The 25,431-nt window shown below is 41.7% G+C and overlaps 2 protein-coding genes and 1 long non-coding RNA gene across 9 annotated transcripts; 2 read left to right on the top strand and 1 right to left on the bottom strand.

Moving 5' to 3' along the window:
* The first annotated feature begins 322 nt into the window (after positions 1-322).
* On the top strand, positions 323-2,030 carry LOC139066259 (uncharacterized). The gene is made up of 3 exons (XR_011519189.1): positions 323-691; positions 815-990; positions 1,436-2,030. It is a non-coding gene; the product is annotated as an uncharacterized lncRNA (long non-coding RNA).
* Positions 2,031-2,643: 613 nt separating this feature from the next.
* LOC139061502 (zinc finger protein 665-like) lies at positions 2,644-24,162 on the top strand. Of its 7 annotated transcripts, XM_070548450.1 has the most exons (5): positions 2,644-2,948; positions 17,299-17,394; positions 17,482-17,564; positions 18,978-19,078; positions 20,779-24,162. In XM_070548450.1, exon 5 carries the CDS (start codon positions 21,000-21,002, stop codon positions 23,127-23,129), a length of 2,130 nt encoding a protein of 709 aa, XP_070404551.1. In that variant the 5' UTR covers positions 2,644-2,948; positions 17,299-17,394; positions 17,482-17,564; positions 18,978-19,078; positions 20,779-20,999; the 3' UTR covers positions 23,130-24,162. The 7 variants fall into 7 exon arrangements, with proteins under 7 accessions (XP_070404551.1, XP_070404553.1, XP_070404550.1 ...); XM_070548452.1 differs by lacking the exon at positions 18,978-19,078; XM_070548449.1 differs by lacking the exon at positions 18,978-19,078 and having other exon boundaries at positions 17,490-17,564.
* Positions 12,032-15,013, bottom strand: LOC129163942 (E3 SUMO-protein ligase ZBED1-like). The gene is made up of 2 exons (XM_070542472.1): positions 14,774-15,013; positions 12,032-13,714 (listed from the first exon to the last, which is right to left on the bottom strand). The coding sequence occupies exons 1-2, from the start codon at positions 15,011-15,013 to the stop codon at positions 12,032-12,034; spliced, it is 1,923 nt and encodes a 640-aa protein (XP_070398573.1).
* Positions 24,163-25,431: the final 1,269 nt, after the last annotated feature.

The following is a 25,431-nucleotide window of genomic DNA, read 5'->3' on the forward strand; positions in this document are numbered from 1 at the left end:
ATAAAAATGTAATGATAAACAAATTGTGTTCTGGCGGTCTAAACTCTTTAGATTTCACCTCCTTAAACGCGTCTTTTAAAATCAAATTAAGCAGTGGCGGCTGGCCAGTAGAGGGTGATAGGGCGCCGCCCTCCCAGTTTTTACGTGTTTTTAATTTTTATTTTAAAAAATAAATAAATAAAATTAACAATAATCACACATTCTAAGTTAATTGTGTGTTTTGTAACAAAAATTAATCATATATATATATATATAGATCTCTATATCGGTCTCTGCCGGTCTCTGCCGAGCGGTGGAGGCTGTGTGCTGTTTTTCAATCGCCCAAACAAGACGAGACCAGCCGTCCAGTTGCTGACAAGAATATCAAAGGGTAGGAATGGGAATGTATCCAATCAGCGTCGACGTTTCAGAACGTTTCAGAAGCATGATGGGCGATGGAGCTACCGCCAAAGGATTCGTTGGTGTTCGGTAGAACTCGGCAGAGTCGTTTTTGGTCGTGACACAGATGTAACATGGACGCCGCCGGTGACTACAACCAGCATGGATACCGGATCTCAGCAGCCACTGAATTCAGTTCGGTCTCTTCTCCAGTATCCGTTCGAGAGGAGAACTATGGTGGAAAAACTTAATGTCAAAGAGCTTGGACCAGATCAGCCCGACGTAAAGATAAGCCAGCAGGAGAAGGAGAGAGGTAAACTGTACACACTAGGCTTCTCCCGAAATTGGTACACCAGGAAGGCTTGGCTAGCTGGATGCAATCACGCTAATGCGTTATTTTGCTTTCTGTGTTTGTTATTCAAAATGGCTGGGACAGATAAGGCATGGATGAGTCAGGAGTTACAGACATGAAACATTTTTCTGAGAAGGTGAAGAAACACGAGTCATCCCGGGCACACATGGACAACAACACGGTGAAGCTAGCCATGCTAGGCAGCAGAGCTAACGTTGCCATGCAGCTCGACAAGGGAACAACAGCAGCTGGGTGCAGAGGTAAGCTGTACATTACATTTCTGTGAACAAGACAATCAGAATCAGAAATCCTTGGTTGTCCCACAAACCGGGACATTTGTTTAATAACATGTTTAATGTGCAATAACTGTAAAAACTAATTTCAACACACATACTTATTATACATATTTAATCATGTAAATGTGTATTTCATGTAAATTTGTACATACATATATCTGATTCCATTTTACTTGTTACACTTCTGCTGCAGCAAACAAATTTCCCAGCTTTTGGGGCAATAAAACATTTCTGATTCTCAATTAGATGTTTTTACCTCAAATGTAAAAACATCTGATTGAGAATCAGAAATGTTTTATTGTCCCAAAAACTGGGAAATATGACATTTGTAAGAGGATACTGATGACATTATTTCCTATAAAAGTGTTTCCTATGTACTTATCTGTTGTTTTTATTTATCATATGACAGGTTTTTCACACCATCCTGAGCCATGCAAAAGAAGATTCTTGTCACCACACCCATGACCACAGCCGAATCAGAAAGGTGCTTTTCTACTTTAAAGAGGATTAAGACTTTCCTTGAGGAACACCATGACACAGGATGGGCTGAATGCTCTTGCCATGCTCTCCATGGAAAAAAAGCTTGTCACAAACATTCCTGACTTCAATAAAAAGCTAATCGAGAGCTTTGCCACTCAGAAGGACAGAAGGGCAAAATTTCTGTACAAATGAGGTATCACACACACACACACACACACACACACACACACACACAAATGCATCCACTCGATCTTTGTATAAAGTTGACCTTGGCACAACACTCCAGAAATATTTTACAGTGTAAATTTCTGGCATTTTGTCTAAGTAGTGTTTACTACCATTACTGTAACAGTGACCTGCTCATAATTTTTGGTGTTCACTCAAATGTTGAAATTAAACAAAATGTTTTTGTTACTTGCCTCTTGCATTGCCTATTTACCATTTATGGTCATGTTATTTTATGTGCTATTTAATGCAGTATTTTTCAACCTTGGTCCGCAAGGCAGCGTGCCAATAGTCAGACACACCTGGATTAATCAGTTTGTCCAATGATGTAAGACAGGAAATAAAAGAGCTGTGCTTAATTCAGGAAATAGTGAAGTTGTGCACAAAGCTCAGAAAGCACAAGTTTGTTTAAAAATTAAAAAATAGCACAGCCCCACCAAAAATATTTTTCACCAGCCGCCACTGAAATTAAGTATACTTGTAGTTGTATACATAACTTGTTCAACTTGTTATTACAAGATGTGGATTTTTTATACCCTTTCTATATTCTACACTACCATGTATGTTTGTTATTCAAATGTCTAAATTTAAAAAAATAAAACACACAAATCTAACCGGCATGCACTGCGCGCCGATCACCGGTGATCCAATCTGCGCAGAACTGGCTCATCTCGAACACGGCTACTGTCTCTCATCAGAAGCGCACTCGAAGCACTGCAGCTAGAGAGGAAGAAGGCAGTGGCTTTTCAAAATAAGGTAAAAATGTAACGTTTCATGATATTTAAATTATTTCAAACTACTATTATGGTTAGCATAAGAGCGCAAATACAGGCTATATGTGTCACTTCTTACGTTGTTGTACAGTAGTGTAACGGGTTGCGATTTGTTGTGGTTGGACTTTTATGTTGAAGGGATGTTCTTGGCCGGCAGAGTTCCGGTTCGGTAGTTTAGAAGAAAACGAGCTAGTGTGATCGGAGATCGTTAACGGTGTTTCTGCTGGAGTTAAGACGTGGGCTGCGGCCAACAGTAACCCGGAATAAAGATCCGAAACGGAAACAACAAGTTGGAGTCATTAGCATCTCTTAGAAAAGGCAACAAAAGTGTGTTTTATAGGTGTGGTGGCTTTTGTTGAGCCGTGGCGGTGCGACACGAACTAGTTTAGCCCAGCAGAAAGGCCCCGCGGCTGGCTGGACCCAGCTCGACACAGCAGCAGAGCGGTAAGCTTCATATCACTCTAAAATGTCGGCTAACTTTACTGTACACGTTCTTTTACTGTGGTCAAGTGAGCCGCACCTACAATTGAAGTGCGCGTTTATACGGTAGTTTATGGTAACACCGTCTCGCTGCTGGAGAGCAGCGACAGAATGGGCTGACGTCAGGATGACGCAGAGCTGCTAAATGTGCCTTTTTGATAAAGGATAGAATTGTGTTTTTAAAACGGACACTAAGCATCCTATACATACATACTAAGTACCACGAGTACTACCTGGTACCAAAGTATGAACTACTTTTACTGTGTACTTTTTCAGTAATTCTACTTATAAGTACGTACAAAAAGCCAAAAGTGGCGAGTTTGAGATAGGATAAAACAGTATTTGGGAAAAAGGACACTAGGCCACCTATACTTACATACTAAGTACCTCGAGTACTACCTGGTACCAAAGTATGAACTACTTTTACTGTGTACTTTTTCAGTAATTTTCCTTCAAATTAAATGGAAAAATCCCAAAGCTTTTTCAAAAGTTAAGAAAAATGTAATTTCCAAAAATAGTTTATGCTAATTATTATAAAAACTCCGAAACTTTTCCAGTTTCCAATACTTCTGCAGTTTTAAACACCTTTGGCCACGACTGTATTATTTGTTCTTCTACACTGCAATGTATCAACCAAATCATAGCATATCACAGAGTAACAGTTACAGCAACGGAGAACCAATAACCTCACTATCTACAAACACACACCCAACAGGATAAAAGTCCTGCACAATATACATTCCTACTTGCGGCGTTGGAGCCACGCACCATCAACTCCATCTCCCATATTCGTCTATATTCTTATTGTTTTAAACATAAACCCATGATATTGCTTCAGGTCTTGACTGAGGTTACTCCACACCTGCACACCACAGAGTGGGCTGCACGTTCTCTACATGGTTTTTCAAACAGTCCTGGTTGAGAGTTTGATGCTTCCCTTGGAGTTATAATCCCCCTCTCAATTAATTCAATTCAAAAAAACTTTCTTAATCCCAGAGGGAATTTGATCCCAAAAGTAAAAAGTAAGTAAGATAAAATTTTTATACAAATGACTTGGTAATTGTTTGTTTCTTTCTTTGTACAAGCTGGTCTGTTTGAAGTTCAACCAGGTGTGGGAGTTTTAGCAGGCGTTTATAAATAACTCTTTAATGTGATTCTGGTAACCTGCCGTATTCTGATGGCTCTTTTCTGAAGTGAAGAGTTGTGTTTTCCCAAACTTCAACGCAAAAGTTGGAATGTGGCCAAAAAGTGACCAATATACAAAATGTAATGCTTGATTATTCAGTACAGATTTTGCTTAACTAAGGATTGAAATACTCCAAAATACTTTAGGTTGAGTACAGTATGTTGAAAGCGAGGTTTCCGGCAGATCTTGTGGTCTATCACCCATCAACTAGATTTCATTAAATCTTAAAGTACTTAAACCATCTATCATGACTTTACAATTGTATTTTCCAAATATGATTCCCACACAGTATACCAATTTTTTTTAATTAAACCAGGTTATTAGTTTGTTAAATTGAGTTGACATCGCTCACAAGGTCCTGTAAAGTCTCCCCGTCAAACATTATGTTACTGTCACCTTTGAACCCGTACTGGCTGTTAGATAGAAGTTTGCATTTATGAATAAATGGTCCAGAATTTAGTCAAATAGCATTTATCGTTTTTGAAAAGCTTTTTCTTTGTATCTGAAAGAAATGACTGTTTTAACTTAGTTTGAATTACAATAACAGGTAAAAGGAACAATAAAAGTAAAAATAGTACCACCTGGTACAATTGGTACAGTTGGAATGAGTCTCCAGATGTCGTAGTGTCCTTTTTTCTAAATCTCATTTTATCCTATCTCAAACACGGCACGTTAGCTTTTTGGACGTATTTTGTAGTACAATTACTGAAAAAGTACACAGTAAAAGTAGTTCATACTTTGGTACCAGGTAGTACTCGACGTAGTTAGTAGGGCCCGACCAAGCCCCCACAATGTGGCTCTAAAATTGAGCCCAGCCCGGACGTACCAAAAATTGCAGTTCCACCCTCATCCACTAGGGTCTGGTGTCAGAAGCGAGCAAATCCTCATTGACTCCCATGTTAAAAATACCAATTTCACAGCAGAAATAAACATGTTTACAGCCTGGTACCAAAACATGTTTTAGGTTTAAATGATCTAGTTTACACTCATGACAACTCTGAGGGGGTGAATTTTTTCTCACTCTTCTGTTTAAGTGTATTAAAAGCCTAAAATTCTGTATAATTAATGAGCATCAGACCCACGTGACCACAGAGCTAGCTCCGTGGAAAGGCCTCAGTAGAGCCTCGGTCTGGCTTAGATTTTAACATGTACTGTTTAACCATGACATTTAAATGTAATAGGGTAAAACCCAGTGCATTTAACATAATGCTGCACTTTAGAAAATGGGATGAAATATAACATGTTGGTGGAGCTGGGTTCCCACTATCGGCTTGTGGAGCTCTCGGGAGACCGATGTTTTCCACCCGGAATGCCGGCTGTTTCTCCTAGCAGCTCGGCGCATCGCTGTCTGATCGCGGCTTCTGTGTGCTGCGGCGGGTTGACAGCTTGTAGAGCTCTGGGATGGAAACCTTTCCATCCCGTTCTTCCCAGCGGCAGCTCTGCGCAGCGGTGCTTGTCTGCTGTGCGGCTGCCGGCTTGTGGAGGTCTCCGAGACCTCTGTGTTCCACCCGGTTTTACCCACCGGTGAGCCCGGCGTATCTCTGACTCAGAAGCTCTGGTGTTGAGCACAGTTAACTCCGGTTGTAGCTAGGTTGCTACCTCCGTTAGCTTAGCTCCCACCTCCGCGTTAGCTTTGGGTTAGCTTCAGGTTAGCTTGTAGCTAGTTCGACCGGGTGTCGTCAGTTGATCCCAGCCTTACAGCCCCACCCTCAGCTCCACCTCTCTTCCCTTTTATGGAATTGTCTGGGCTTGACGGAACCTGTGACACGGTCAAAATGGCGGTGGTGGCCGCCTCCCATTTTAGCACAAAAACTTATTATTGGAGCCTTTGGAAACCCATTGTCCAAATATTAATGTCGATGGGCCCGACCGATATGCTTTTTTTGGGACAGATACAGATATAAAACTTTTAACAAAGGCCGATAGCCGATATAATGGCTGATAAATCTCCCTCACAAAAAATAAAAATGTTCTTAAGATTAAACCCTTCATTCTCTGCCTTTCTGATGCTAACTTATTTCTCTATTACACACCAAAGAACTGTCTCAATAACTCACTAGGGTTTCCAAGTAATGCAAATAAGATTTATTTAGCAGATCTCAAACAACAGAACACACAAACTCTGTCACATCTAACATTCAAGTTTTTGTTTTCTGAGTCTGTGGACGTTAACTTGGTGAACTTATTCACTCTGGACAGGAAATAATAGCACAAACATAAATCACCGGATGGATCTGTAGTGAAGTAGGCCCACACCCTACTACGACCCTCTTTTTCCATCTGTAACAAAATAATCAGCATAAAAGTACAGTTATATATCTGTTTATACCAAGACAAAGTAAAATACATTAAATGTGGCATTTTTATACTTAAAGTTTAAAAATTATCATGTAAATAAATGATATCAGGCATTGTGGCTCAAAACCAATGGCTCTGTTGTTGTTTGGTTCCCCAGCTGTTCAGGGTTTCTCATTTAGTATTCAAGTCTTTTTTTTTTCCTTCCACTGAATTTTCTACTCCGTTTGTTGTCAGCTTTTTATTTCTAGTTATTCTTCTTTCCCTTTTAGGATTCTTTCTTGTTCTTTTGAATTATTTTCATTTAGACTTCCTCCTATGTTCCCCTGCTGTCCTCTGCTCCCACTCACAGCTCCTCCTCATAACTAGTCCTCTGTCATCTCTCACTCCTCAGTGCATACGGTTCAGTTTCAGTCATACTCTGCTGGTTTCAGCGTCCTAGCTACCTGATTTTATTTCTGTCACCTGATTTTTGGCATTAAAATACTTTTGAGTTTTACACTTTTGTGTTTAGATCCTTTCCAAAGCCGACAGTATTAGGAAAATAAAAATAAGATACGTTAAATGACTAGTATGTGGAATATATAAGCCTTATGTAAAATATAAGGCTGAAAAAATACAATAGACTTATTCTATTGTAGAGAGGAATGTGTATTTTCTTGTTGTATTACAGCCCTGCTCCCTGCTATCACAGCGCTTCATTGCTGAAAATCACCGGGAGCGTTTCTCCCTTCATAAAGGAGCTTCTTTCAGACATGAGGAGAGCTGGTTTGGTGGTAGCAGTCTCTCCTCCGTGCTGGTCTGTTTGCTGCTGGGTGTTTTTGGTTTATCTAAACTTGGTAACTTGAACTTAACGTTGGTAAAGCTACTGTTAGCATCTTTGCTAACAGCTTCTTGCGTTGGGATAAGCTGTTACGTTTTGGTTTAGAGTTCATCTTTTTTGTGGTGCAGATCTCCCTTTTATTACATTTAGAGTGTTGTGGGTTTTCGGTTTAGTGTAAAATATCACCTTGAGTTTGGTTTAACCACCCAGTTTAGAGTTTGGACCTTTGGAGATCCTTATTTTGGTCCAGAACCCAGTAATCTGTGCCCAGTGGGACATCCCTACTTATTTGTACTTTTGTTTTAATTCCCCACGGCAGAATTAGTTTATTATTCCCAACCTGTGGATGGAAAGATTTATGATTTTTGTGTAGTTGTAAATAAACCTGATCATCATTTTAACTTTAAATCCCGTTATTGTCCCTTCCTTTTTGCACACGAGCCAAACTCCCCAGGAAGGGTCGTAACTGTTAGCAGATATCGTGCGCAGCAGCACTGGCTTTCTCTCAAAAACACCGAGATGAATTATCGTTTTGAGCTTGGCGTCTACGGCAGCAGCAGCAGCTGATTCATATTTACCAAAACTCTGCTTTTTATTGGTGGATGGGGGAGTTCAAAGTTCATTTTAAACAATTCTTATTGGAACATAACATACCACATGACAGCATACGTCATTTCCTCTAACAGTGTTTCCAAAATAAGAGTCTCATGTACAACATTTAACACATCAGAGCACATATCTCAACACCCCCACTTGCTCTGACCGTAGTCCTTTATATAAAACAAAAGTCTTTAACCTTTACCTCCGAACAAAAACTTACTAAACCTTGTTAACTTGCACAGGGTGGTGGGCTTTGTCAAAATGTCAGCGACCATTTCATTAGTCGGGCAATAGTTTAAGTTAACCTTTCCTTGTTTCAACGTAGATCTGAGAAAATGATATTTCACATCCATATGTTTACACCGCTGTCTTTTCACGGGGTTCTTAGCTAGAGCAATAGTTCCCTGGTTGTCTTCAAATATCTCAGGTAGCTTATACTCATAATTATCCTTATCCATATGCTCTAGGAGTTGCATTAAATACAAACATTCCTGGATTGGAACAGCCAGTGACACATATTCAGCTTCACAAGTAGATAAAGCAACTGTAGGTTGTTTTCTGGTTCTCCATGAGATAGGAGGTCCGCCCTCTGAAAGACTAATACAGAAACCTGTCACACTCCGACGATCTGTCTCATCTGCGGCCCAATCTGCGTCGCTGTACGCATGCAGGCCGAGCTTGTGGTCTACACACTTTTTAAAACACAGTTCTTTATCAGAAGTACCTCTGAGATACCTTAAGACATGTTTGACAGTAGTCCATTGTTGTTCGGTTGGTTCAGAGAAGTACTGAGACAGTTTACTGGTAACATAACTCAGATCCGGTCTAGTACATGTGGACAAATAGATAAGACTACCCACTGCCTCTCTATACTTTCTAACATCCATCATCTTTGTTTGTTCATTATTGTAGTCTAGTCTCTGTTCACATGGGGTGGTTCTTACTTTACAATCTTGCATGTCAAATCGTTGTAAAATCTTTTCAACATATTTAGTCTGAGACATTTTTACACAATCAGTACTTTGATTAAAATCAATTCCAAGAAAATGTTTTAGCTGTCCTAGGTCTTTCATTTTAAATCTGGTAGACAAGACTGTCTTGATAGCCTTCAGTACTTTTAGATCTGACGCTGCTACCAATCGCCTCACGCTCATAAGTGACCAAAACAAGCAGCATGGAGACACTCCGTCTCCAACCACCTCTCAGGCAGCAGCCTGCTCTCCCAAGTTCTACACGTCACCAGAACACAACCAACCAACACAATAAAAGCAGTGTTATACAAAATGGAAGGCCTGTAGTGTTTATTCTCTTACAGTAACAATTTATCCATTTTTTTGAGGAATTTATTAGAGATTTTCTGGTTTTTATTAATTGTGCAATAGAAAAATAATCACTAGATTAATTGTCTAAATAGTCATTAGAATAGTCGACAATTCGATAAAATAATTGTCAGAATAATCGTTTTTAAAATAATCGTTTACCCCCTGCCTTAGGTGCGGCTCACTTGACCGCAGTGTTCATTTACAGGCATTAGCAGCGTTGTAGCTAGGGTTGTCACGGTAACCGGTGTAGCGGTAAACCCCGGTAAAAGAGTTGACAAAAATAATAACCGTCTTGTTTTTAAAAAATATATTATCTCGGTGGATTACCGTGGCTGTGGTGTAGGCGCGGTGACCCTTACCAGCCACCGTATCATCTGCTGAAGTTGCCGGCAGCACATGCGCACTTTGTTGTTTACAACCAAAACTTTCTTGAAGCTAAAGCTGAAATAATGGCCAAAGGAGGAGACGGCAGCGCCCAGGACATTTTTTATCCCTCAAAGAAGACAAAGTGGGAAGTACGGGCATCTTTTGGATATTTGAAGAATGCCGAGGGACAGTTGATAGAAGACGGCTATCCTGTTTGCAGCACGTGCAGAAAAAGTGTCTGTGAAACTAGGGCTGGGCGATATGGCAAAAATAGAATATCACGATTTTTCCAATATTTTATCACGATTTCGATTTTATCACGATTTTTATCCATGAATAGCATAACTTCAATTGCGTATTAAAGAAGAGAAACATTGAATAAATAAACATTTATTCATATTAGGGATAATCAGCACAGTGCTAACACACTTATATTTTAAACTCACACCAGAGATGATAAAAGCCCTGAGAGAAACAATTACAAAAATCAGTTTTTCTCGTTTTTCAAGTAACTTAACATAAATTAAAATCGTAAACATATTTAAAGTGCAAACATGTCAATTGCAAACGTATTGTGCAAACATGAACTAGTTCAAAATACTATGTAGCTCCCAGTTGCTCATGTAGTGGATAGTTAAGCTCAAATACGGCTCTGACGTGCGGCTGGACCAGAGATCGCTTGTGGTAGCAAAAAACTGCAACGCTCACTTTGCATTCAGCGTACATGCGTGGAATGGCGGTGTTCGAAAAATACTTGCGGCTGGAAAACTCTTAGCGCAGATCCAATGTTTTTATCATGTTCTTAAATCCCACTCCTACTGTTCGCACGGGACACAAATCTTTAACCAAGTGGTACGCCACTGCATCTGTCACGCTGTTCCATCGTCTGCTGTCTCTGTCGTAGGGAGTGAGTTTTGTGTGTTTCTGTTAGCGTTTGCTGCCTGGAAGAAGCGCTAGCTGCCGCAGCCGCAGGCTTTTTAGCTTTAGCTGCCAGCTGGCTCTCGTTGTATTGTTTGGGATGCCTTCTTTTCAAGTGATTAAACAAGTTTGTGGTGTTGCCATCACTTGCCTTGACACTCTCCTTGTAAATGACGTTTCGCTGCTCTTTGTTATCTGGTGAAAAACCAAACCAGTTCCATATAACGGACGAGGCGTTCCTCTTCGGAACGAAAACCTCGTTGTCGCTCTCAGCCGCGGCCGAAGCCATGTTTGTTCAGACACAGGTGAAAACAAGCGGGGCACTAATATATTACCGTGACTCACTCTGATTGGTTAAGGGCCAAACAAAGGCGTGTCATTCGCCTGAGGTAAGTTCCCTTTTCATTCAGAGGCAGAATTTCAACAGCAGAGCTGTGAATCGTGATAAAAAGGTCTCTCAAAAATGACAGACCGTCAGATGTGTAGATCGTAAAACGGTCTAAAATCGTCATATCGCCCAGCCCTATGTGAAAGGCAGCAACGCTTCAAATCTCATGACACATCTGTGTGACCATCACCCACAACTCTACAGTCAACGCAAGGCAAGCTAACGTTAGCGTTTTAGCTAAAATGCGTGATCCGAGGATTTGGGTTGAGGGAGAATGCAACGAGTGGCTATATAAAGCAGCCGCAGCGCCGCTACCTGCATATAAACCGTGTCGCGGACACCGCCATGTTGAAATGACGCTATGCATTACGGGGCTCCCAGGGGCAGATAAGAGTTGGTCTCTCTCCGAGAATAATTATGAATTTAACAACGATTACTGCCTGATGACATTTTCCCACATCTGCAAAGCTCACTGGAAGGTCACAAACCGAGGACGATATTTTCCTGATATAGGGTTTATTACTCAAGTAAGGGTATAAAAGTATCTGATTAGAAGGCTACTTGAGTACTGAGTAGGGTTGTCACGATACTAAAATTTCAAACTCGATTCGATACTGGAAAAAATACTCGATACTCGATTTCGATACTATTTAAAAACACCAATTTATTGAACAAGTTTATTCAAAAAATAACATTCTTCAATTTATATTGCAAAAATTAAATATAAGAATTAAGTGTATAAACTAAAGTGCTTAAAACTTTCAAGTAACAGCATTTTTTAAAAGTGCATACAAAAACTGACGAAAGTTAACATGAATTGTCTCAAATTAAATGTCTCATAAAATCTGTTTTCAATATGAAAATAAATCAACTAAAAATGGAAAAAAAAGCATATTTAAACAACACTGTCTGTCAAACTTGTGCATTTAGAAAACATAAAATACTTAAAGTATAACCAATGAGGTCTTGAACACTCGATATGAATACCTTAACATAAAATGGTAACAATAACATATGACTGTCAGTCATCAAATGTGCATTCAGAAAGCACATACATAAAACAGTTGAACAGGTAAAACTTTATTAACTCTAGACTATAGTTAAGTTTAAATCAGGATTGAGGTAAAGAGCAAAACCTCTACTCTTTGTCTAATGTGTCACTTTTTCCTGGATTTGCTTTGCCATATGGATATTTTTTGCAGTAAACACCAACATATCAATGTGCTCCTCTGTCAGTCTTGCCCTTCTTGGGGAGCAAATGAGCCCTGATGTACTGAAGATGCGCTCTGAGGCACAGCTTGAGGCAGCTATACAAAGATATTTTTTGGCCAACAAGGCCAGGTGAGGAAAGGTAGTGTGATTGGCTTTCCACCATGTTAGTGGATCATGCTCTGCCTGTACTTCTGGCATGGTTTGGTACAAAGTCAGCTCATTTTTCAGCTTGTACTCTGGCCTGTCACGATCTGCAGAAGTGATTTCATCTTCATGAGGTGCATCAGGGTGTTTCTTTTTCTCCCCTTGAATGTCAGACAACAATCCCTTCAAGTCAGTTTTTGATTTTTTTGCTGGCCGAGTCTCACTTGGAGAAGCTACATTTTGAATATTTGAAATGCTTCTTAAGCTATCACAGAGGTGCTCCTTTACCTCATCTTTCAGTGTTGTGAAATTTAGCTTAAAACGTGGGTCAAGAAAGGTCGCAATGTTTAATAGCAACTGTAAGCGCCCATCCTGGTATCGAGTTTTTAGATCTTTGGCTATCAGTTCCTTCATTTGCCTTTTCAGGTGAGAGTCATCATCTTCTACAGTTAAAACTGAGAAAATCTTCCAGGTGAGAGGGAGCACAGAGGAAAGAGTGGTATGCTTTTCTCCACTGAGAGCATCAGTGAATGAGCTTAATGGGCCCAGCACTTCCTGTACAGTCTCTAAAGTTGTAATGTCTGTATCTTTAGGCATGAGGTGCCACTTTTTTCTGTTCTCTGCTAGAACTGCACACACAGCTTGTTGCTGCTCCAAAAATCGGTCCACCATTTCAAAGGATGAGCCCCAGCGTGTTGGCTCATCATGAATGAGACTGTGTTCAACTAACTGCAGCTCTTTTTGTTTGTTCTTAAGTAGTCTAACCATCTTTGGTGACCTGCTGAAGGCTGACACTGTTTTTCTAAGTCTGGATAATGTCGATGAGACCTTGTCTACCTCTAGACTTTTGCTGACTGCCAAATCCAGGTTGTGGCCAAAGCAAGGGATCCATAAAAAGTCCTGCTCAAAAGCCTTTTTATTATTGGAGGCATTGTCAGCTGTAAGGCCTGCCATTAGGTTAAGGTCCAGCTTCCAGGTATCCTGGATGACCTCCTCAAATGCCTCCCTGATGTTTTCGCCTGTGTGGTCAGAGTGAATTCCAACACAACCCAAACACCAGCTCGTCATCTCCCAAGAATCAGTAATGGATTGAATAGTCACAGCCATAAACGACTCTGATGCCCTACTGGTCCAGAGGTCGGTGGTGCATGAGTAAAATGGTTTACCCTCAAACTGATTCAGTAGAACATCTTTGATACTCTTGTACAGAGCAGGGATTTCACTGTACATGAAAAAATTGCGGGATGGAATGCTATACCTGGGATTAAGGTGCGTAACAAGCTGTTGGAAGCCAGGCTTCTCAACTGAATAAATGGGCACTTGATCCATACAAATATATTCAGCAACAAGTCTGTTCAGTTTTAGAGTCTCTGGGGACTTAGGTCCATATTTTCGTTGCTGATCAAATAGTGCAGGCAATGTCGGCTGGAATGGCTTGGTTGTGGATGTCAACTGTTTCTCTGCATCAGCCTGAGCCTGGTTGTAGAAATGAAACAAAAACAATTTGAATGCATATCGAGTCAAATGTCAATTTAAAAAAAAAGTTCTTTCTGCAGTCTGTACCAACAAAGTTGAGCTCAGCTGTAGTTTAACTTAAAAAAGAAGCAGCAATTTTCACGCTTTCTGGTCTACAACAGCAGCCACTTAGACATGCTACTGCAAATATCAACATGGAACACATTTGTGAGTTTCCAATTTTAACATTTTCCATCATTAAGCACCAAGTGGGGATTGTGCTCAGATTAAAACTAAAATGGCACGAGAACCCAAATTTTTCATTCAGTCTGTAAATCCCTTCAAAAATTAAAATTAAATGCCATGAAATTCCTCATATCAGTGTTTTTGAATTAATTGTTATTTTCCATCTATTTTAATTTTATGAATTATGTTGTGTTCTTTGTTTATATTTGCAGAGTGATGTTTTGCTGCTTAAACTCTGTTTAAGTTGCATTTTTGTCATAAGCTGTAATGCCGTATGTTTTGTTCTGTACTTTTGAACAACTCTGTTGGTCAATAAAGGGAGAAAACGAATTTCGCCACGGTAGGTACATCTAATCTTAATGAAAACAGAAGGGCGCACGGCAGTGACGTCATTAAAAGCGCCGGCTAGATTAGCCGCGGCTAGTCTGTTTACGCCTAGAAATCCCAGACCCGCTCCAAACGAACGTTAATGATTCCTAACAAAACCTTTCGACATGAAGATGTTTTGGTGCAGATAATGTCTTATTTCGAGGCTGCACCATGGGTGCCCGTCCGCACCCGTTATATGGATATACACTGACGGCGATTCGCCGATGGATCTAAATACCCCGGGGAATCCAAGTAGCACCAAAGTTGTCAGCGTGAGTAAACAAACGTACTGCATGCTAGAAATGAAGTCCGGGTTGCAATAAACGGGAGTTTCCTTTAAGCACATAAGCGTGAATATACAACTACGTGTCGGACTTGGTATGCTAGCTTAGCTAATACTACGTGAGCTCAAATTTGTTGGTGCAATTAGACACATTCTTACTAGATTTAATAAATTTTAGACACCTGTTTCATTTCGTCATGCAGTTTGGGGTGTCGGTCTCTCAGATGCTTGGCCAAATTTGTTGTGCTGCTGGACTTCGTAGCGATCTCTTTGTAGCACTCCTTGCAAACGGGCCTGTCATGGTCTGTTGCTTTCCCCGACTCATCAGCCTTGTATCCAAAGTGTTTCCACACTGCACTTTTGCTCTTTGTGTTGTTGACTAAGTTGGGCTGTGAAGCGCCTCCCGAATTCGCTGTTGCCATTGTTCACAAAACAAAACGGAGACAACTCGCGCGGGAAATAGCAGTGTCGGCGTCTTCTTCTTCTGTTTGTCTGGGAGGCGGAGGCTGCTTTACGGCATCTGGCTGTCGTGCGTGTCGGTGTACTTGAAGAAGGCTGTGTATAATAGTCCATAATATCGATACCACAGGGATGGAATATCTAATTTGGATACCACTTTTAATATCGATTTATATCTAGGTATCAATTTTTTTGACAACACTAGTACTGAGTATCATTTGATGTAATATTTTTAAAATAATGACATCACACAGACAAAAATTAAGAAGTTATGGGCATTATTGGTATTTTAAAGACTAAAGAGGAAAAATGTAAACAAATAAACAACATCATTACAAAATAACACATTTTAGGCAAAATTTAGACACAAACCGAGGACAATATTTTCCTGATATACAGGGTTTATTTAGTTGTGTGAAAATGTAGCACGTTTAAAAAAATACTGCGATAATACCGGAAACCGTGATAATTTTGGTAACAATAATCGTGAGGTTAAATTTTCACACCGTGACAACCCTAGTAGCAACAAACAGACACCATTGAAGGTAATCAGAAGTGAGGAACAGAAAATGAAATGATTCTTTCAATGTTTAGATCAGCAGGAACTCTGAGAGGCTGCAGGCGCATCAGTGAGTTTGCGGCCGCTGCGCAGGGGGAGGGGGGACACTAGTCAGTGACTTGATGCAAGTTGCTGGGTTCCTTATATAGGAAACATTATTTCTGATTGGCTTAATGAACTGACCTGAATTGGAATGTTTATTATGTGAAGTGCCTTGAGATGACTCTTGTCATGATTTGGCGCTTTATAAATAAAATCGAATTGAATTGAGAGAGCTGAAGCAGGCAGTAAAGATGCAAAAACTACCGTTGTTAAAAAAAATGTGTGTTAACTTAGAAAATGTGGGCGCAAGTTTAATTGTCAACATTTTTCTCCAACGTTAGACTGCTGCACAAAAAAAAAAGACTGCTGCTCGCGTGGGCCCCCTTGTGGCTGTGGGCCCCTGTGCCCAGTTTGCCCGTATTATAATCCGGCCATGCTGTTGGGTATTTTTATATCCTTAAAATAAACCACACAAGGGAACGGATCAAGCAGAGGATATGTCTCTCTGAGTTCTCTCTCTCCACCACAGACTTTTTATTAAACACAGGAGAAATGAAACAAAGAGCAGTTAATCACTAGACACCACACCTTCTACTCTAGCCAATAACAGAGCTGTTCTCAGCCTGGGTCTTCCCTAAGGGGAAGGATCCATTTTATGGAGTTGCTTGCTGGTCAGCCAAAAACTGCTGAGTCACTCAGAAACTATGGATTCCTGTTGCCGGGCAGATTCTTCCACCAACCCCCACAGAGACAAATTACATGTCTTATCAGCATACCAGAGCTGGGCTGAAAGGACAACGCCCTGAGACTTACCCCCAAATTCCACTACCTCCGCTCCGCTCCGACACGAACGACGGAGCAAAATCGGTCCCGTTCTAGTCAATCAGAGCAATTCCACTACTGCGGCCGTGCTCCGGCAGTGCGGCGCAGTGCGCCGCCCTCTGTTCCGGCGTCCGGCAAAAATAGAATCGATCCTATTTTTGCCGGACGCCGGAGCACCTCCGCAGTAAATGGACAGAAATCACAACGGCCCAACAGGAAAAGGAGCAAGCACAATTTCCGTTTTTCACAATAAATCGATAAACAAAAGGCGTTTTTTGTTTCATATGCACAGGTTTAACAACTTTTAACAACTATCAATGGCGGCTGAAGTTTAAATGCACAAAAGTAAGCCATAAATACAGTTTCCACTATCAAAGTAGTCACACTTTGTTGATCCAAACACTGCTGATCTCTCAACACAAATGATGGGCAGATTAAACAGTTCATGCCGATGCTTCTCCCACACAACGAGTGTTTGGATCTAACTTCCGCGTTTATTGCTCGGACTGTATCGCAAGATCTCGAAAATCCCGCGCATGCCTGTTTGCCCCCCTCAGGTCTCCGCACCGGAGCGGAGCCGTTGTAGAGCGGGTACCAGTAAAAATTGAGTTTGGAAGCGAGCGGCTGCGGAAGGCGGACCGGAGCGGAGGTAGTGGAATTTGGGGGTTACTTTAAAACATGATTACTTAAAAAGAACATTTAAGACAGGAAAATACATTAAAGCTTTAACTCTCACCAACACTCGTCTGCATGAGCGTCAGAAATCTGATCAAATCAGCTGTAAAATAATGAAAACAACAGTAAAAATGCTCCTTTGCTTTTTAGAGTCCACATCCAGAAGGCTGGAGCCGTGTTTCACTGACAGGCTGTCAGGCTAACGCCCTGATGAGCTCAGCTGGGACAAACTGGTCTGATGTTTAGGTAAGTGAAGATCTGCTTCTCCAAGGCCTTGAGATGCTAGTAAAAATAATGTAGCCAGTGCTAATGTTACTTTTCTTCTCCTCTGAGGAACACAGAACGCTCAGATGTTGGAGCTTCACGTCACCTACTGAGGAGCACCAGTAAAGAGACGGCGTCTGGACCAGACCAAAGTGAGTGATGACACTTTAGCCCTACACCTCAGCCTCTAGGAGCCACCCTCATCATCATTAACTCATTCACTGCCATTGGCGACAAAAGTTGTCATTTTAAAAGGAACCCAGGTTACAAAACTCTGTGCTTCTTAAAAGATAAATGTTAGTATCAGTTATATTAAAGTGGTGTAAAAACCTTCTTGATGTCTTAATCTTTATAAAATTAGTAAAAATGGTTTAACTCGTAGGTCGCCATTGTTGTTAGCGTCGCACTGCACTCTGGGTAGTGACGTCATATGGTTGTACCTCGGTTGCACCGGCGGCTTTGGGACCCTGTAGGGACTGTTGAGCAACATCAACACGTCATCTGTTCAGCCTTTTCACTTTGAACCAGAGCGAAACATTAATGATGACATCACTGACCATGTGTCACAACACGAGCATCAACATGAAGAGCAAGAAGGGCGGGATGAAGCGAGAGCAGGACAGAACCGGTGGCGCGTGTGCGGCAAATGCGTCTCCGTGGTAACCGAGAGGGAGAGAGCTCACATTTGTGTCAGCAGTGCTAGCATCCAGAGCTGTCGTGTGCTTCATAGATGATTAGCATATTCAGTGAAACCTCTTTAATCATTGTTGCAGATATTATATATGTGGACAACACTGAGTTGCTACACTTACTGCTTGTTTTACTGACGGGAGAGCTGAATGTTCAGCTTCATCCGTGACGAGTGGCGTGTCCGATGGTTGGCTGAACGTGAACAAAGCAGCCGGAGTGGGTTATGGGCTCAGGACAGCGTCTCTCGTCCCTCCGAGGGTGTTTAGGCTCCTTGTGTGGGAAATTGGTCGCTAAAGCATTTAGTTTCCGCCTTCTCTTATACCCAGCCGCTCTGGTGAGCTCTTTAAGTAGTCGTGGTCGACTATAAACCTCAAACGCATCAGGAGAAGAATGTTGGGAACACAGCCGTGGATCTTTGGGAAGTTGTGTCCGTCCACAGGCATCTTCCCTCTGCTGTCTCCTCTTGTTGCCAGTGGGAAGAAGAGGAGACAGCAGTGTTATTTTAGTAATTAAACGCTTTAGTTTAGAATTTGATTTTCTTCATTTGAGCCAAATACAGCGATCGTATTTTACTTTAGTACCTCCTCAGCACCTTAAACATATTTAATAATCAAAAGCAACAGTGTGATTTCTGTATTATGCCAACACACGGCTGCCAGCCGGCCTTGCGCCTATATAGTGGCCGCTTTAAAGCGGCGCTTTTTATTTAGTGCCCACGTTAGTGTGGCTTTTCCCTTTGATCTGCTATTCTGTATTATTACCGCCACACCTGTGACCGCTGGGGGTTGGACTGAATGCGTCCATTCAGCTCTGTTTACAACCTTTTCCGGTAGCGTCCGGTGACTGTTTTTTTCTTTCATGTTTGTTTCACACAGTTTTTAACCGGACAGCCGGACCTAGGGCAATACCCGACTCCCGTCGGGGCTCAAAGCGTCCTTTGACGTACTCACACTGGCAAACAGCTGTTTATGAAAAGGTGCGTATCAAAAAGGTACTTACTCCCCCCTGTGCGTTCGATTCGCCCCGAATCCGAACGTACGAGAGCCGTATGCGGGAGACGTTCTGCGGAGCTAGAACAGCCGGCCAGCGGAGCAAGTCAGCCCCCTGGGCTTTGATGAAAGCGGCGCCTCGTCGGCTCCCCGGAGAAAGCCTCCCACGGCTGGGTCTGAGCGCACGGTCACGGTACCAAAAATGCTGGGTTATTATTTAATAAACCAGGTCACCTTGAGAGAAGTCAAACGCACAGAGGCTTAGAGCAATATTACTGTTCCATTTTACTTTGTAAAGTGGAGAGACGAAATGAATACACACCCAAGCATCGTTCACAGGATCTCTCGGGGAACATCCGTTCTCTGAGGGTTTTTATTAGCAAGCACACACAACACATCACATCACACTCCTAAACTGCTCCGTAGAGATTCAGGTGGAAAGCTGTTTAACGTAGGGAGTAAAAACAATACCACAACTCCCTCAAACAAAACCAGGTGCATTCAGTCAACATGCTGTTTCCCATGGGAGTATAACTGATAACGCAGACCAGCGTGGTCTGAGGAAGGTCGTTGTCCTCCCTGTTGGACGGGGAGGCTGTCACAGGATAACACTTGTATTTTAATGAAGCAACAGATGTTTTACTTATAAGGCAGTTATGATTTTAAGCAATAATGTCAGCGATCAGTAATTTTTCTGATGCTCTTCTATCAGCTTGAGTCAGTCGGCCCATTCTGCTCTGACCTCTAGCATCAACAAGGCATTTGGCCCACAGGACTGCCGCATACTGGATGTTTTTCCCTTTTCACACCATTCTTTGTAAACCCTAGAAATGGTTGTGGGTGAAAATCCCAGTAACTGAGCAGGTTGTGAATTACTCAGACCTTGCACCAACAACCATGCCACGCTCAGATTAGCTTAAATCACCTTTCTTTCCCATTCTGACCTTCAGTTTGGAGTTCAGGAGATGGTGTTGACCAGGACCACGCCCCTAAATGCAGGGTGGTAGAGACGTATGGAGACGGTCGTTCTGAGACATGAGACTGTGTGTTTTTGGTGAACATTAATGCAGGAGTGTGTAAAACAGCTCATGTTTAATTAAAATTAAATAAAATATTTATTTAACTTGACATAAATTGTAATGCTTGACTGTTGTGCTACAGCCATGGGAGGAACATTTTGGGTCCCAGCCAGATTCTCTGCTTCCCTGCTGCTCTCTCCATCATCATGCTGCTCCTTGCTCTGCCTCTCCACTTGTCTCTCCTTCACTCACCTCCTCCACTTCAGCCTACTTGTCTAATATATTAGCCACATGTTAGATTCCCTTCAGTCACCAATAGGAACGTTGGGAATATCACACGTATCACGGTACAGATCACTCAGAGGGAACTGGGTCACGATAAAGAACAATGAGCATCTTCATCTAACGTTACCTCAACATCTTCCTCGGCTTCCTTCCTCTTCTTCTGAAAATGCGAGCAGAAATGAGTCTCGGTGGGAACATGACCCGACATGAAGCTGTACGCTGTTACCGATCTGGAATTACGCATTAACGACAGACCACATTGACTACGTTACTGTTCACATGTAGCAGCGTGCGTTAGCATGAAGCTGGTTTTCACAGGTCTGAACTAAAAATGCCTTCTTCTAACGTAAGGTTCCTTTCTTCCACCTTTTCTCTCCCTGTAGTTTTCTTTAACTCGTGAGAGCAGCGCACCGCACAGAAGCCGGCTCCTTCGCACACGGGGAAAAACGGCAGTACTGGTTTTTCAAAGTAAAATACATTTTAAAGTTTTGTTATATTTAAATTCATTTTAAACTGTGATAATTCATTCTCTGTAGTTTTGTGTCAGTTTAAGGAAGAAGGAAGAGCTCCTGAAGAACTGAGGCCTCCTTTGAACCAGAAGGACATGGAGCCCCTCAACATGAAGCAGGAAGAGGAGGAGCAGCTTGATGAGATTAAAACTGATGCCACCAACATTTCATTCTCTGCAGTTTCTCATCAGGTTAAGGAAGAAGGAAGAGAAGTTCTGTTGTCACAGTTTGATCAGAACCAACCTAAAGACAGAGATCTTCCAACCAGCAGCACCACTGACCAGATGAAAGCAGAAAGTGGTAGAGAGGACTGTGGAGGAGCAGAAACTACCAGGAATCCAGATCTAAATCTTTATGAATATGATTCTAACTCTTCAGAGACTGAAGTCAGCAATGATGAAGATGATGACCAGGATGGCAACAATTCTGACTGTCAACTGAAACTCTTGTCAGATTCTGAGCCAAACACCAAAGATGATAACAAAGACTGGAAGGAGAGCAGGTCTTCTAAATCACATGTTAAGGCTGTCAAATCTTTCAGCTGCCCAGAGTGTGGTGAACAGTTTCTCCATGAGCGGTCTCTCCAGAAACACATGAGAGTGACAAGTCATTCAGGACTGAAGTCTTCAAGCTGTTGTGTTGATAAGAAACGTGTTAGAGTGAAGCAAAATGTAGACTCTAGCAGGAAAGTTCAGACAAAACTAAAATCATTTAGTTGTGACGACTGTGGAAAAAGTTTCAGCTGCATATCATCTTTAAACAGACACATGAGTGTCCATACAGGACAGAAGCCTTTTGCTTGTGAGCTCTGTGGACAAAGATTTATCCGAAAGTACCATTTAGGCACTCACATGAGAGTCCACACAGGAGAGAAGCCTTTTACTTGTGAGCTCTGTGGACAAAGATTTATCCGAAAGGACATTTTAGGCATTCACATGAGAGTCCATACAGGTCAGAAGCCTTGTGCTTGTGAGCTCTGTGGACAAAGGTTTAGCCAAAAAATAACTTTAAACAGACACATGAGAGTCCACACAGGACAGAAGCCTTTTGTTTGTGAGCTATGTGAAAAAAGATTTAGAGTAAAGTCAAGTTTAAACATTCACATGAGAGTCCATACAGGACAGAAGCCTTTTGCTTGTGAGCTCTGTGAAAAAAGATTTAGTTTAAAGTCAAGTTTAAACTGTCACATGAGAGTTCACACAGGACAGAAGCCTTGTGCTTGTGAGCTCTGTGGACAAAGATATAGTGATAAGTCAAGTTTAAACTGTCACATGAGAGTCCACACAGGACAGAAGCCTTTTGCTTGTGAGCTCTGTGGACAAAGATTTAGTCGAAAGACACATTTAACCACTCACATGAAACTCCACACAGGAGAGAAGCCTTTTGCTTGTGAGCTCTGTGGACAGAGATTTACCCAAAAGGGAAATTTAGACACTCACATGAGAGTCCACACAGGAGAAAGGCATTTTGCCTGTGAGCTCTGTGGACAAAGATTTAGTCGAAAGACACATTTAAACACACACATGACAGTCCATACAGGACAGAAGCTTTTTGTTTGTGAGCTCTGTGGAAAAAGATTTACCCGAAAGGGACATGTGGACACACACATGACAGTCCATACAGGACAGAAGCCTTTTGCTTGTAAGCTCTGCGGACAAAGATTTACCCGAAAGGGACATTTAGACAGACACATGAGAGTCCACACAGGACAGAAACCTTTTGCTTGTGAGCTCTGCGGACAACAATTTAGTCATAAGACAAGTTTAAACAGCCACGTGAGAGTCCACACTGGACAGAAGCCTTTTGTTTGTGAGCTCTGTGGAAAAAGATTCACACGCAAGGGACATTTAGACACACACATGAGAGTCCATACAGGACAAAAGTGTTTTGCCTGTGAGCTCTGCGGACAAAGATTTAGTCATAAGACAAGTTTAGACAGACACATGAGAGTCCATACAGGACAGAAGCCTTTTGCTTGTGAGCTCTGTGGACAAAGATTTACCCAAAAGGGAAATTTAGACACTCACGTTAGAGTCCACACAGGTCAGAAGTCTTTGGCCTGTGAGCTCTGCGGACAAAGATTTAGTCACAAGACAAGTTTAGACACTCACATTAGAGTCCACACAGGACAGAAGTCTTTTGCCTGTGGGCTCTGCGGACAAAGATTTAGCCATACGACAACTTTAAACAGACACATGAGAGTCCACACAGGACAGAATAAATGAACATAAATAAAATATATATTTTGGGACTTCTGAGGGTGTTGAATGAAATGTGCTACTGATCTGGAAGCTCTTTTAACTAAAATGAAAGGCAGCAGTTTTATTAAATGTTTTGTTTTTGGAGAAGAAAAGGTTGAAAATGAAATGTTTGTTTGCCTCTAAAGTGTTTTACTAAATCTCTTCACTATTCAGTTTGTTGTTCGCTGTTTCTGGAGTTTAAACGTAAATGCTGATGTTTTGCAAAGTGAGAAGGCTGGCCATCAAAGTCACCAGATTAATCCACTCGTGTAATTATCTCATGCAAATAAACCTAATCAAAAATTAATACCTATATTATCCATATTGTTTGGCATCCAAATATAATTGGAAACTGATTCACAGTTAGCAAAAGTATAAATCTGGTTTTCTCAAAAATCAGACTTTTGTGCAACAGTTATTAACCAGAATATGTACAATGAACTGTTTTTAACAGCATTCAAACAAATATTATCATAAACACTATTGAGACGTCATTTATGAAATACAAGTTATTTTTGTTCACCATTACTTCAACCAAATAATAAGATTCATGGATTTGAGGAACCACACTGTCTCATGCAGTCCTACATGTGTAACACACACACACACACACACACCACCTTTACCAAACCCTAACTTTTAAATGCCTTTTTAAAGTGTATTTGAAATATCTTCCAGTTCATTTTCTACCACAAGGTGTGCACCAGCACTGTTACGTCCCCGACATGTGTTGGTAAAATGTGAAGGATGGGGATGACATAATGTAACCGGGTCACCTTAGTTCCCGGAAGTAATTCTGGTTGACGTGTCATGCCGCTGACACAGGGGAGGCCAGGTGTGTAATCAGAGGGCTGCTATAATTAGGGCAGCTGGGGTCTAGCCGCAAAAGCCGAATGCCTTGCTTTGGGCGCGGACGTGCGTGCGGCTAAGTGGTGAGTGACCTGGCTTTGCTTCAGTTTAGTTAACGGTTATATTTTTAATCGGCTTCTCTTTACGAAGTGTGAGCAGGACTGAGGGGTGAACAGCCGGAATTTTCAGTGGCAAGCGGTCGGCCGATGAGGTACTGGTTTATAACATTCACAGCATTTTTATGTTCCGTTAGAATAGGACTAACAATGCGTGTTTTGTTCACAGACCTTAGCCTGCTACTGTTTTTTCCAGTTCTTTTTTAAATCTTTTCTAGTTCTTTTATTAAACCATTTGCTGGTTTTATCTTATTACTAATCGTTTTCTCCAGAGGGGGAAGGAAGCAAACTTATTTGAGTCGGGTGGTTAGTGTTAAGCACAGTGCTGTCTCTGGGAGGCTAGTTTCTTTTAGAGTATCCGCTGTAGGGGTTTGTCGGGGTTTTTACTCACTTCTGGGTGGCGTGTATGAGCTTTAGTCAAAGGGAGCACTGAGTGTTTTTCTTTATATTATTGTCTTTTGTGTCGGTTCCCTACAGCGGCTTTGTGCTTTTAAATAGTAGTTGGATGGCGTTGTGTGTAGTCCCAGGGCCAGCATTGTCGTCGCTCCTCCCTCTCGTGCTTTAGAGTTTTAGCCTATTTTTATCCCGACCTGGGTTGTCTTTAATAAATCTCCTGTGCTGTGTCTTCTAAATAAAATTGTTAAACTTGTGAATAAGCCTCTGCTGTTTTCATCAAGGGTTATTATTACCTACGGTTTTAGGATCCAAGCATCCAACCCTCTAGGTCACAATTGGCGTTGTTGGCAACTTTTTGAAAAAAGTAGATGTGCTGTGAAGATACTTTAAAACAGCTGGTTTACTGAATAGATCGGGTGTAGGAGTAGTTTTCTGGAGTTTTTATCTTTCTTTCCCCCCGTTTTTTTCTCTTTAACTGGAACAGTAGCAGGTTTAGGGTGGAGCCACAAGCCTGATGGAAAGTGGTGTAGCGCTGAGCGACAGGACCGTGGATCAAGGCACAATGGATGCTGAGCTACAGGAGCTACGGAGCAAGCTGCGGCGGCTGCAGGAGGAGAATCAACTTCTGCAAGAGACAAATGAGGATAAACAAGACTCACAACCCTCCACATCAGGTGGCACATGTCATGCAGAAAGGGAATCAGCCACAGAACGGATTCTCTACATTCCGAGGGAACGAAAGTGTCCCGTCTTTAGAGGTACTGTTGGGATTGGAGTGACTGATTGGATAGCGGAGGTCCGGGCAAGCCTGAGGGCAAGGTATTTATCTCCTTTGGATCAGGCTTACTTTGTGTATGATCACCTTGAAGGGAAAGGAAAGGAGGAGATTAGATATAGGCCCCGGGCTGAAAGAGAAGACCCTGAAT

Source organism: Nothobranchius furzeri, chromosome 2, assembly GCF_043380555.1.
Source record: "Nothobranchius furzeri strain GRZ-AD chromosome 2, NfurGRZ-RIMD1, whole genome shotgun sequence".
Lineage (NCBI taxonomy): Eukaryota > Metazoa > Chordata > Actinopteri > Cyprinodontiformes > Nothobranchiidae > Nothobranchius > Nothobranchius furzeri.